The 13,810-nt window shown below is 34.6% G+C and overlaps 3 protein-coding genes across 66 annotated transcripts in view; 1 reads left to right on the top strand and 2 right to left on the bottom strand.

Annotated features, from left to right (window-relative positions):
* The window catches only part of LOC127802447 (cysteine synthase), a 38,329-nt gene that overhangs the window by 4,382 nt on the left and 20,137 nt on the right, over positions 1 to 13,810 (bottom strand). The window contains exon 1 of one of the 3 annotated variants that reach the window (XM_052338275.1): positions 610 to 794. The exons of 1 other annotated variant lie outside the window; for it this stretch is intronic. In XM_052338275.1, coding sequence (XP_052194235.1) covers positions 610 to 767 — 158 coding nt within the window. In that variant the 5' untranslated portion in view covers positions 768 to 794. Of the gene's footprint in view, positions 1 to 609; positions 795 to 13,810 lie in introns of those variants that run through there. One more of the 3 variants, XM_052338282.1, reaches the window with a different exon arrangement.
* The window catches only part of LOC127802068 (cysteine synthase-like), a 185,882-nt gene that overhangs the window by 164,021 nt on the left and 8,051 nt on the right, over positions 1 to 13,810 (bottom strand). The gene's annotated exons all lie outside the window — the stretch shown is intronic.
* Positions 5,326 to 13,810, top strand: part of LOC127802299 (5'-3' exoribonuclease 4-like) — a 55,299-nt gene continuing 46,814 nt past the window's right edge. For 2 of the 21 annotated variants that reach the window (XM_052338111.1, XM_052338095.1), the window contains exons 1-10: positions 5,328 to 5,693; positions 7,102 to 7,204; positions 7,284 to 7,360; positions 7,431 to 7,622; positions 7,788 to 7,907; positions 8,116 to 8,178; positions 8,269 to 8,421; positions 8,508 to 8,672; positions 8,883 to 8,960; positions 9,753 to 9,839. In XM_052338111.1, the coding sequence (XP_052194071.1) occupies positions 5,487 to 5,693; positions 7,102 to 7,204; positions 7,284 to 7,360; positions 7,431 to 7,622; positions 7,788 to 7,907; positions 8,116 to 8,178; positions 8,269 to 8,421; positions 8,508 to 8,672; positions 8,883 to 8,960; positions 9,753 to 9,839 (1,245 nt within the window). In that variant the 5' untranslated portion in view covers positions 5,328 to 5,486. The other 19 variants (XM_052338028.1, XM_052338054.1, XM_052338120.1 and 16 more) reach the window with 19 other exon arrangements.

Here is a 13,810-nt window from a genome sequence, read left to right as displayed (position 1 = left end):
TAATCAGGACAAGTATCGGAAATAGCATTGCTGGATGAGGGAAAGAGGGATTAGAAACATTAAAACTGAGTCTGACACGTGACCGGATAAAAAAATTTAGAATTTGTTTCCCGCGTGAAAATTGAGTCAGAAACAAAGTATTTGCGCTGGAATAATCAGAACGACGGCATAGATTTTCTAGAACGCCTAATCCAATGCACATACAGGCGCATATGACATAATACGCACAATAAAACATCAAAATAATCAAGCGAAAGCGGACGGGACAACAATTCCAATTAAAGTGCCGTCGAAAATAATCAGCCACGGAAGGTTAGCATCAAATCTTTTGTTGCCGATAACAACTAGAAATAGAAATGAATCGCATTTGCGTTTCTGATTTACTTCGGCTTCTGATTTTCGCCAGGTCTCAGCAGCAGTTCTTCCGTAGTCTCAGAATCGACTTCACAAAGTTAAAAGTGAACTACCGAACTACAGTTTTTCATGATCTTCGCGATAAACGAAACATATCAGACAATAACTCGTCAAGCACTAAACATCACCATCCACGGAGTAAAGATTTATGGATGAAAAACACAAAGATCAAATACTCGAAAGTAGAAACAGAACCTACGTGTATTATCGCCGCTGAAACGTCTTCCCAGAGTCAACAACGAGCCAAACGGAGGCCGGGGTGGAGGCTCTCCGCACAAAGCGAGGCAATATATAGAGAAAGAAAACGAAACCAAAGTTGGAAGAATCGTCCGAATGTTGTGTGCCCGTCTCATCTGTCAGACTTTCCGCCCCGGCCGCCGCCTCTCGGTATTTGCAAAAGACTAATTTTAAGTAAAATCTATTAATATACCTTTCCAGTTTCCATACGCTTGAATTACATAAAAATATATCAATAATAATAAGATCCCTCATAAATCATATGTGATGTAAGAAGTATTTTAATTATAATACCTTTTTATATAATTTAAGATATACAAAAATAATGTACATCTAACATAATTCTAATTTTAATGACAACCTTGAATTAAATTTTATAAATAAAATTTAAAATTAATTATACTATATTTTATAATTTTTAATTATAAGATGGATAATATTTATAATAAATTTACACAAAAACTAATGTGATAAAATAAAATAAATATTCCTATAATAACAATATTAATACAAAAAAAATATTATCCTTACAAACTATTTAGATATGTAAGTTGACATATAGATAATGTAATGACAAAAATATCCTATATTAATCACATATCTGTCCAAAATTTCAACTTCTTTCTTTGCTTACTCTATCTCTTTTTCTCTCATCACACCTTTTATTGTTCATTGGTTCTTCATCAGCAATGGCCATGCATGATCGCATCTCCTTCACCACCAACTTGTACACTTCAAGAGCATTTTTTTTTTTTCTAGCACAAACTTCTAATATTTTTGAGAATATAAGTACTTCAACCAGCTAAATTAAAATCAATTACAACCAGTCATATGATATTATTAATCAAGTAACAACTCTACTAATTAATTTCACAATTTTTAAGTTATTAATGAACCATAGATAAAGTTCGATATGGCTCAATCAAACTTCATTTATAACGAAATTAAATGGATGGATGAAGTTTGAGCATAAGACAATTGCAAATAAACTCAATTGGTCTTTAAATATTTTACAGGGATAAAATGGACATTTAATTCATTTCGATTATCATTTCATTAACCAAGTTTGTACAAGTAGCAAAGCCTTTAATGGGCCTGTTTGTTGCAGTTTAAAAGTTGTAACTTTTAGCTTCTAACTTCAAAAAAATTAGGATGTAGTGTTTGTTTTAACTTATAGAATTATAACTTATAGTTTCTACTAGCTTTTAGAAGGGGTAGAAACTCGCTCTTTCAAAGCTGAGATACCCCAACTTTTACAACTTCTGCTTAAATAATTACATTTTTATAACAATTTTGCCCTTATTTTTAACAAATAATTACCTTTTTATCTACGCAATCATGGGTTTTTCTTCTCCACGGTCATCTCTATTTTCAGATCTCTTCCTCTCTCTCGTCATCTTCCTCTCTCTCTGTACTTTAATTAATTTTTTTATAACACTTGAAACTTATACATTTACACTAGTTAATTTTTAAATTATCGTTCTATAACTACAAAGGGTATTATGGACAATTATACAAACATAAGTTATCTTACAACTTATGATATCAAACACCACAACTATTTAACCACAACTTTTAAGAAGTTGCAACAAACAGGTTCACAACTTATTCTAAGTTTTAGAAACTATAATCTAAGAAGTTATAAGTTATAATTTCTTTAATTAAGGTGTAACAAATAGGGCCAATACAGTACAACTTTTATTTACTATTAATATTATTATTTTTATACATTAATTGATAATTACAATAAATTCAAAAGAAATAAAACTCGTTATTATCTTAAACATCAATATATATGTAATTAGCAAAAAGTATTATATAATCAAGAAGTATTAATATATATAATTAACAATATGTTATATAGTAGGATCTTCACGACACGCGTTAATTTTTAAATATATATATTTTACATTTATTTGGTTAAAAATATAAATTTATAATTTTGAATTTTATCTGTACATGATAACAGTATATGCTATTTGAAAATATTTCTGTGACCATAATTTCAATAATAAAAAATACTACACATGTCATACGGTTTCAGCTGTATATTACTTTTTTTGTTTTTTAATAAATTAAATTTACATATAATGTAAAAAAAAAAAATGACCTCGTGGGTAATGCAGTGGTACCTGTTCAATATAAACCCCTTAAGATTAGGCATCTATGCCAGAAGGGTATTTGTATAAAGTATACAATTGGAAATAAAAAAATACATATATCGTGATACAAGAAGATCAAATATTAAAAAAATAATACAATTGGAAGGTGGGCCACTTGGCCATTTGGTACCATTTCAAGGTTGAGTCGGTTGATATGAAGTACAGCTGGGGATGGACGATAATTTGATTATGCGTGTTGACTTTTGTACTGCTCTCTGTACTTTATTTGCATTCCTACTCCACCTTTTGGTTAGTTGCGAACTGGCCAATTTTGAATCATTAAAATTTGTCTGGCGGTGTAATTAGTTTTTGTTTTTCCCTTTACATTTTTTTAATCATTTATTCTCTTTAATTTTTTAAAATAAACAAAATTAAACAAGAAAAAGCACACGAAGGCTTATAAAAGAACAACCTAAAATATAACTCGCAAGAAAACAAATAAACATTACAACACTCTCGTTACGATAAACAACTATAATGAGGGATATAAATAAAAAATATATAATAATGGAATTACAACAATAAATATCTTAAATACACAAAGGACCTTACAGAACAAAAGATAATATTGAAAGAAAAAATGCAAAGTTAGAACCTGTTACCCGCCAACAATAACTTAATTCTACAATAAAATTTGACGTTTTAGCAAATTATTAAATTTCATGATGTTAGATTTAAAGCTTCAGTAAATGACAAAATTGGCCCGTTAATGGCCAACAAATAGCCACATAACGATTAAAAGGGGAGGAGATAACTATTAATTTTAATAACCTCCAACCACTAAAACCAATCCCATTTTGAGATGAAATTTGATGCATGAGGAAATTGTCAAATACCACGATATAATGCTAGTTGACTGCATGAAGGATACAAAATTGGTTGAATGAAACTATTAGACTATCGTAAACATGGTACGAAGGAAAATGAGAAACGAGACAAAGAAAATGATGTGGAATTAAAGAATGAGATAAACCTGATTTTTATGCATATAGTTGTAAAGGAATATCTTAGGATGACAGAAAGAGTTAAAGGAGCCTTAGTCAAAAGACTTATATAACAAAGAGATTCATAGACAAGATGATTAGCAGCACATGCAATGTCATGAAAGGAATAAAAAAAAATTAAATAAATAACTAGGGAAAAAAAAAGTCAAAATACACCAATAATAGACAAATGCAAAACTTTGTAACGTGAAATGAAATAACATAAAAGGACAAATAGGTATAAATAAAGATTTGGATATCGTAAGCAAATCGAGAAAAGGATCGTGCACTATCATGAAAGTATTTAATAAGTTAATATCTTATTTAATAAACATGACTATGTTCTCATTTTTATTTGTCATTATCCTTCCCACCCTAAAAACCAAGTTAGTCGACATACAAATTCCTCGTTGAAGCATTTTGTTATATTATATCATTTTCTTGTTCTCTTAAAAAAAACTATTACAAGTTGAAAAAATATAAGATGTTAGATCAGCGGTTCCCATGTATAAAGAAAATAAAAAATTAAAGTAAGATGAAAACAAAATATTTTGACCAAACACGAATTGTGAGAGTGAAAATAACCTGCGATCTGCATCTGTAAAAATTGTATATATAGTAAAAAATAATTATTTTGTTATTTTACGTGAAAGAGACAACAAATTTAACAAAAAAATTGGTCACAAAAAACTAGTTGAGAGACGTTGCATTGGTTTGGAGAGAAATTCAAGTCATTGTTAGTTGAAGGTTGTGTCTTGATGGGCATGGAAAAGTATCTACATGCATTAAAGTTTGATTGTTTAATAAGTATAGCTCAATGATTGGGAGGCTAAAGTAGATATGACAACCCACAGTAATAATGAATTATGTGTTTGTAACATATCATGTAATAGCCTAATTAAAATTAAGACAATAATTTGTCGTAAGTTATATGATACCACACTAACATTAATATTAATGTATTATAACATTAATAATAATATCCTCAATAGCACAATAATTAACTGAATACCCTATTTAATAGTTTAATAATACTAAATTAATAAATATATTCTTATTATATTACTAATAAGTTCAATTTTAAAATAATGATATCATGGAAGTTATATTTATAAGTACTTATGAAATCACAGCACTAATCAATTGGATATTTATTAAATAATTGCAAGTTAAGAACATTTAATTTGGTATAGTGATAAAATATTTAAAAATTTATAAAAAATATTAAAATTTAAATTAATGTGATAATTTAAAAGACAAAATTATTGATAAAAAATAATATTTAATTGAAAGATAAGTTTCATATAAATTGCATCGAATGTCTAACCTTGAGTATGTATAAATTACGATCATATTTAAATTTAGTGAAAAACTCACTCATTTTTTAAGATTAATGGAACAAAACTATGGCATTTCAAGTGAAATAAAAAAAAAAAACATTCAAACTAAACTTAATTGCTAAGTATGATTGAACTCTTTTAATACTCTTTACCTGCTTATGTGATTCTACCGCGCGCGCCATCAAATCTATGATTGATAGTAAAATTTCACATCAGAATATCCATTGAAAGCTCCGCTACTCGGGTCAGGTCCAGGCGGTTCAACATTGAGTAAAGCCGTACCAAATCACTGTAGCATCGGCGCTGCCATATCTGTGCCGCCGAACGGATCGCCGCAAGCAGCAGCGGTCATGGGAGTGCCGGCTTTCTATCGGTGGCTAGCGGATCGGTACCCTCTGTCAATCGCCGACGTGGTAGAGGAGGAGCCTCGGGAGGACGGCGATGGCGTCCTCGTCCCCGTCGACGTCTCCAGACCTAACCCTAACGGCTTCGAGTTCGATAATCTCTACCTCGACATGAATGGGATTATCCACCCTTGTTTTCACCCCGACGGCAAGGTATGAGTCTACTTTAATCTCTTTCTTGGAAGAAATCTACTTCAATCATACTCTTGCTATGGACCTCGACTTCGTCTTTAGTGTTTGACAGGTAAATTTAACACACATTGTGTAGGGGAAGAACGATCCACCGTTTACTTTCTTCTTCCTCTTTGTACATTGTTTAATATTAACGGGGATTCATAACTGGGCCTAGGAATTAAGGTATATTGGGAAACAGTTGGCACGATTGTTGGATTATGCATATACGTAGTTGAGAGATGGGTTCAGATGATCATCCTACAGTTTTCACGCTGCAGGCAAGGTATGAGCTACGCTGTATTATGAATTATCCCCACGTATATACACACACACACATGGGAGGAGAGGTTTTTTGTACTAGGCTTTGAGGTTTAAGTTTGTTTTTAAATATATACATATATATTTGTATGGATTTATATTCGCTGCATGAAGAGATGCGCATATTAAAGCTCATAGTGTTAGTAATGTTGGATATTATTGATGGACAATTTGGTACTATAGCATGAAATTAGAACTGGAACCTAACAATGTTTATTTTAATATCGCAAAGTGAGATCTATTTGGAGAATTTTATGGATAGAATTTATCTGTCCGTGAATTATAGAGGTGAATTTAGCTGTGAAGTGAATTTGAGGCGAAGTTTGGGCCATTGGGTACTAGTAAGTTGACCCAGGCCATGTATTGGATTTTGAGGCTTGTATTAGTTGTTTTTAAATCATTATCTAGCTTGTCTGCAGACTAACTGCTTAATGCGAGTGTTGTGGACATTAGAGATTGTACAGAATGTTTGACTTATTTATAACCATATATCTCTGTTGTCATATCTGCATGCACTGTCGACAAAGGAAGCTTATACGTATCTTTTTGAACAAGAGGAACACGAGTTGGAGATTGCTGCCTAACTTGCAACGTAAAACCATCTTAGAAAGCTATAATTTTTGGTTTTCGTTGTCTGTTCTACTTACAGCTGTCACTGAAGGCACAACACTTTTCATCTGAAAAAAAAAGATAAAGAAAGGAGATGCTAACCTTGATGAAGGTTGTATTTTAGACTATGTTTCTACTGTGATTACCGAGGGTCTCTTTTCCAAATGGTACTTCCAGAACATTACTACTTATCCTTGCATTAATATGCATCAAGGTAATGAATTATGGGCTACAAGGATAAATGGGATTTGGTATATTTTGCTTAGAAGTTGCTTGTACTAAAAAATTATTCCACGTCGCTGACTGGTAATGTCATCGGGAAATCTGTATGGGTTAATATGAAACTGCCTTATTATTTTGAAAATGAATTCTACATCACTTTTCTGCCTTTCTTTTGTATCTGTACTTTGCTGGTCTATTAATGCGACACTGTATGAGGATACATTCTTTGCCATTGCAGCCTGCACCAGCCACTTACAGTGATGTATTTAAATCAATATTTGGTTATATTGACCATCTATTTTCACTGGTTCGGCCAAGAAAGCTTCTTTATATGGCAATTGGTGAGATACTCTTTCCAGAGTGCCTTCTTAACTTCCTAGTTACTCCAGGACTCAGTCTACTTAACCTTTAACTCTGCAGATGGGGTTGCTCCAAGAGCGAAAATGAATCAGCAACGCTCCCGGCGGTTCAGAGCTGCAAAAGAAGCGGCTGAAGCTGTAAGATTATTTTGTTCTTGCCATGCCGAATTGTAGGGAAGGACAGTGAACTTTTTCTTTTCATCTTTAGGAAGCTGAGGAGGAAAGATTGAGGGAGCAGTTTGAAGCTGAGGGAAGGATTCTGACTTTTAACGAAAAGAATGAAACATCTGATTCGAATGTTATAACTCCTGGCACACAGTTCATGGCTGTGCTCTCAATGGCACTTCAGTATTATGTGCAGTCTAGGTTGAACCACAATCCTGGTTGGCAGGGCACAAAGGTTTGGTAGACTGGTTTCTAGATTTTTCTCGTTCCATTTGTCCCTTGAAGATGATTACTTTTCCATGCAGCAATCCCTTCTGTTTCCTTTTTCATACTTCTGGCTTTCGGGATGCTTTCTCCGTGTTAGTTTATTTATGGGGCTGCATTGCGTGATTATTTTAAGGTTATTCTTTCCGATTCAAATGTTCCTGGTGAGGGTGAACACAAGATCATGCATTACATCCGACAACAACGGAACCTTCCTGGTTTTAATCTGAATACGAGGCACTGTATCTATGGACTGGTAGGCATGATTTATTTTTTAATTAGTGAAAAAGAACTTCCTTGGATTCTCTCTCTCTCTCTCTCTCTCTCACACACACACACACACACACACACACACACACACACACATCCTAGCAGGTAACTTAAAGGGGGTTGATTTTACATGTCCATTGTAAACTTGCAATCTGGTACTTTCTATGTGAACAATGTAACTTTATCTCAAGCAGGATGCTGACCTGATCATGCTGTCGTTAGCTACACATGAAATTCACTTCTCACTATTAAGAGAGGTAGGTGGCTGCTTTTTAAAATTCCCTTGTATTGCCATCTTATGTAATAACCATGATTTCTTTACAAGCCTGTTTTTGCTGATTTTATAGGTGATCACTCTGCCTGGGCAGCACGAGAAATGTTTCCTTTGTGGTGAAGTGGGTCATTTTGCTGCTGAGTGCAATGGTAGTCCAAATGACCAAGATAAAGATGTTAATGGTAAGGTCATCGAAAACACACCAATTCACAAGAAGAAATATCAGGTTGGTTAATAATTTTTTTATGCTTTATTTGAAGTTTTGTTTTGCCCGTTCTAATTTCAATGTTACAAAACTTTTTGTCTGGCCAGTTCCTCAACCTCTGGGTGTTACGTGAATATTTACGATATGATATGGAAATTCCCAACCCTCCATTTGAGATCAACTTTGAGCGATTGGTGGATGATTTCGTGTTTCTATGTTTTTTTGTCGGCAATGATTTTCTTCCTCATATGCCAACACTAGAAATTCGCGAGGTATGTGACTGACTGGGAATCTGTATGTAGTGGTTTACAGTTGAAGTCATGGGTTGAACTTCTCTTTGCACCTTTTAGATGTTATAAACATTTAATGTCCTTTCCATATAGAAATTGACCAGAACATTGTCTATGGTATTCTTATATGGGTGCTGGAAACATATGCCTATTGCACCGTGTTAAGTAAATCTCACTTATTTTCTATTTCAGGGTGCTATTAATCTGCTGATGTACATATATAGAAAGGAGTTTGCTGCTATGGGAGGTTATCTTACAGATGCGGGTGAGGTAATGTTTTTCTTTTAGTATTTTGCTTAACTCCTTTTCCATGTTTTCTTTGTTTCTCTTTACACATGGCATTTTAAAACTTACCACTTCTAAGGCCTTGTAGAAAAGTAAGGTTGCTCATTTGTGATTGGAAGGTCATGGGTTCAGGTTGTGGAAATAACCTTTTTTTTTAAAACAATAGTTAAGTTGTTTACAAAAACAACCCTCCCCTGACCCTCATGAAGTGGGGAGCGTTGTGCACTGGGGATGCCCCCGTTACCACTTTTAGAACATAATATTCTCATTGACTACACCCATTTTTAGAGCATGTTTCTTTGTATCCATATATATGGATCAACAACATAATTGGACTAAAAAGAATTTTGCTGAGTTACAATATGTACTTGCAGTTATGTGATTCTTTTGATTGGCTCGTGGCTAAATAACCAACCAAGATGGATTGTTGGTGTTTAGTTTTTTAGTTTCATTGAGCTCTTCATTCCCTCTGAGTTCATTTAATTCCTTCTCTAGACTGTGGGAGTGTTCCTGGGAAATTTTCATTTGCAAGTTAAAAGAAGTTAGACACTCTCAGGTCTGATAGAATATTTCTTGCAGAAAATCTGGATTGTAAAAAATTTTGGTACTCTGATGACCAACTTATATATGTTGAAAAATATTATCACAAGATAATGCGATTCAAAACCTTCTTATTATGTGGAAAGACTTCTGGCATATTATCCATTTTGATCAGTCTAGAATATGGTATCTATTTTTCCTAAAGCTTGTCCTGAAGTCTGTAATTTACATTTTCAGGTTTTGGTAGACAGGGTGGAACATTTTATCCAGTCAGTTGCAGTATTTGAGGACCAAATCTTTCAGAAGCGGGCTCGTCTACAGCAGGTCTTTCTCTATCTTTCTTGCATGCCTAGGATGCTAGTAGAAAGATGTGTATATTATGATGAAGCTTATATTTAGTTTTTAGTTCAGTAAATATTGCTACTTTGGATTTAATTTTTGCTAGTGTAACACTATCTCATCACTCTCTAGTTTTGGAATTTTCATTCTGCAGATTCCCTTATCTAAATTAATGAGGTTTAAGCTTTCTCCTACTGAGTCATGGACTTTTTTTCGGTTGATTTGGTTCATGTCTTCTTTTTATGCACTTAGTGTTTGCATATGTAATCGGAAATTGTTGATTCCCGGCCAGAACATAAGGAATGTTTGACTGGAATCATTCCTTAATTTCAGGGATTGATTGGCCAAATCATACCTAGTTTAGAGACTGATTTTAATAAGTAATTACCTACCTATCTTTTTTGAATACTTTCCTATTTTCTGTACAGTCAGCCTTTTCTATTTTTCTGTACAACCTATCTTTCCTAGTTTAGCACAAATGTAATTTTTCCTATGGTGTAGATTTTTAACCCTATAAATAGGGCTGTACCACACATGTAAAAGATAATATAGAGTTTTATTTCTCCTATTCCTCACATGGTATCAGAGCCCTAGTTTCACTCTTCTTGTTGCCTTCATTATCTGATTATTGTGTGCCTTCATCACCGCAATGTTGCCTTCATTGCTTTACTCTCTTTTGGCCTTTATTGCCTAATATACCTACCAGCTATTGTTCCATGTCAGAAATCTCTAAGACAAACACTCCTATGGCTGGAGTAGATGTTGCTCCATTTGAACAACCACTTGCTAATACTCCTATTAGTGAGCTACAAGAGATGCACTATTCATACTAACTGGATGGTAGGAACTATCTCCATTGGTCTCAACTGGTAAAAACTTTTTCTGAAAGGCTGAGGAAAGATAAACCATCTGATTGGACCAGCACCCCAGGCCTCTGATTCGGCATTCGTTGCTTGGGACGTTGAGGACTCAATGTTGATGCCCTGGCACTGGAATTCTATGCTACTAGAGGTAAGTAGAAACTACATGTTTTTGTCTGCAACCAAGGATATTTGGGAAATAGTAAAAAGAACCTATTATAAGGTACAAGGTGCCTCTATTATCTTTGAGACTAAAATAAAAATAGGCAGTACCAAGTAGGGATCTCTATCGGTGACTGATTATTACAATAGAATGAATGGTTACTAGCTTGAGTTAGATCACTATCAAGACATAAAGACGTTGTGCAGTGAAGATGCTACCGCTCTTACTTCCATACTTGAAAGGGACATAAAGATGTTGGCTGGTCTCAATCATGAGTGGGTTCAAATCCTTGGCAAGGAAAAACTTCCATCTCTGAATGAAGTTTTTTCAATGATCAGCAATGAAGAACATAGAAGAATAACTATGCTTGATGAACCTAATCCTGAGGGCTCAACCATGATTTCCAACAAGGTGGATGTCTCACGTTCCAGGTCACACCAAGGAAGAAATGACTCTCACCCTAGACAACAACAACAAAGTCTGGAAGGTTTGTGGTGTTTATACTGCAAGAAACCAAAGCACACCAGAAATACATGTTTCAAACTTCATGGAAAGGAGACTGTTTTAAATAGTTTGGGAGGCTTCCAAAATCTACAACCTAGAAATCAAGCTCAAGCCCATCTCACAACCAAGGAACCTGAGAGAACCCCAGAAAAAATATATACTACTGCAACTTTTGAATTGGGTGAACTCATTGCAGAAGAAATTCGTAAGCTGAAATCATTCCTGAAAACTATTCAAACTGGTTCTTGCTCTCTAGCATAGACAAGTACATGTCTTAATTCTGAGAAGTTTAATACTTCACAAACTGTTAGAAATGGCTTATGGATTCTGGATTTAGGAGTTACTGATCTCATAACCTATGACTCAATTGTTTTTGAAACCTATAAACTTGTATCTAGTTCCAAAAGAATAACTATAGCCAATGTCACATAGTTCCTATATTAGGTCAGGGAAGTGTTATACTCAATGCATCACTCCTTGTTCAAAATGTTCTTCATGTCCTTAACCTTTCTACCAACCTTATTTCTATTCACTAGTTGACCAAAAACCTTAATTGTCATACTGTTTTATCTCCCATGATTGTGTTTTTTAGGAACTGGGCATAGGGAAGATGATTAGGGCTGCTGAGGAATGAAATGGGCTATATTATTCGGGAAGGGTTGTGATGTTTCTAAAGGGGACTAGTCTATTCGTGCCTACTCATCCCAAACTACACCTACCATGACTAAAATCTAACTCCATCATTTTTGTTTAGGCCATCCTCTTTTCTGTTTGCTACAAACTATGTTTCCTTCTTTATTTAAGGGTTTAATTGTTACTAGCTTTCACTATGATGTTTGTGAATTCTCCAAACATCACCAAGTGTCCTATCCAATTAGTAATAAACTTTCTTCCATTCCTTTTTCTTTGGTGCATTTTGATGTTTGGGGACCATCTAGGGTCCCTAATTATTCTGGGGCTAGATGGTTCATTTTATTTATTGATGATTGTACTCAGATGACCTGGTGTATCTCTTAAAAGATAAGACAACTATTAGTACAATTTTGCCATTGTTCCATAAGATGATTTCCACCCAGTTTGGGTCCCTTATTAGGAGATTTTGTACTGATAATGCAAGGGACTATTTTAATCAACATATTCATCATTTCTTTCAGCAAGAAGGCATTGTTCATGAATCCACATACATTGATACTCTCCAACAAAATGGAGTTGCTTAAAGAAAAATGAGACATTTACTCATTGTTACTCAAGCCCTCCTACATCATCATCATCTGTTCTCAAATTTTTTAGGAGGAAGCAGTTTTAACTACTGCTCACCTCATTAATCGAGTTCCTTCTAAACTTCTCCAAAACCAAAATCCATTGCAATGTCTTTCTTCTCACATTTTGGATGTCAGTCTTCCTACCTCTCTTCCTCTCAAAGTTTTTGGTTGTGTGTCCTTTGTTTATAGTCCTAAACAACATAGAGACAAATTTGATCTTTGGAATCTTAAGTGCATCTTTCTTGGTTGCTCTCCTACCCAAAAGGGATACTAGTGCTATTATTCTCCTTCTCAAAAACTCTATGTGTCCAAGGATGTTACTTTCATTGAAACTCAACCCTTTTTTGATTCTTCTCTTCTTGGTCGGGGGGGAGATTGTCAGTGGTGACCTTCCCACTTTGGATTTGGCCCTTTTAAGATAGCCAGAAATAGAGCAAGCCATAGATGAACCTTAACCCAAGCCTGCCTCAAACCCTCACGTTCTTGATTCCTCAGTTTCAGGTTTTGGTGAGCAGGACACACAAGAACAGGGTGACTCCCCTACAACATAGCCATTCTTGCCACCTACTGTCAGATTTAAAGGCTCTCCCTATACACAAGAGAAGATGTCAGCCCATTTCGAATTCCTAGCGTGTGCCAATATCTGCTCCTAGTCTAGGTATTGAAATCACTCACCTATTTATTCCTGTTCTATTCCCAGTGATTTGGACTTACCTATTGCTATTAGAAAAAGGGTCTAGACGTTGTATACAACATCCACTGGCTAATTGCATTTCCTATCATTGGCTCTCACCCCAACATAAAAGCTTCTTGTCTTCTCTTAATGCCATTGCCATTCCTAAAACAATTGAAGATGCATAAAAGGATTAGAATTGGACACAAGCCATGCAAGAAGAGATGAGAGCTTTGGAAAAGAACTAAACTTGGGATATGATGCCGAGACCAAAGGGAGTAAGACCTGTGGGTTGTGGATGGGTGTTTAATTTAAAATGTAAGGCAAGTGGCACAATGAAGAGAATAGAGATATAAGGAATGGTTGGTTGCTAAGGGTTACTCACAAATCTATGAAATAAATTATTTGGAGACCCATGCACTGGTGGCAAAAGATGGCAATTGTCCGGATTCTCCCCATCATTGGCTGCAAGTTGTGGTTGGCATTTGTAGCAG

The sequence above is a fragment of the Diospyros lotus genome, chromosome 1, assembly GCF_014633365.1.
Source record: "Diospyros lotus cultivar Yz01 chromosome 1, ASM1463336v1, whole genome shotgun sequence".
Lineage (NCBI taxonomy): Eukaryota > Viridiplantae > Streptophyta > Magnoliopsida > Ericales > Ebenaceae > Diospyros > Diospyros lotus.
This window is presented reverse-complemented; position numbering and strand designations above follow the sequence as displayed.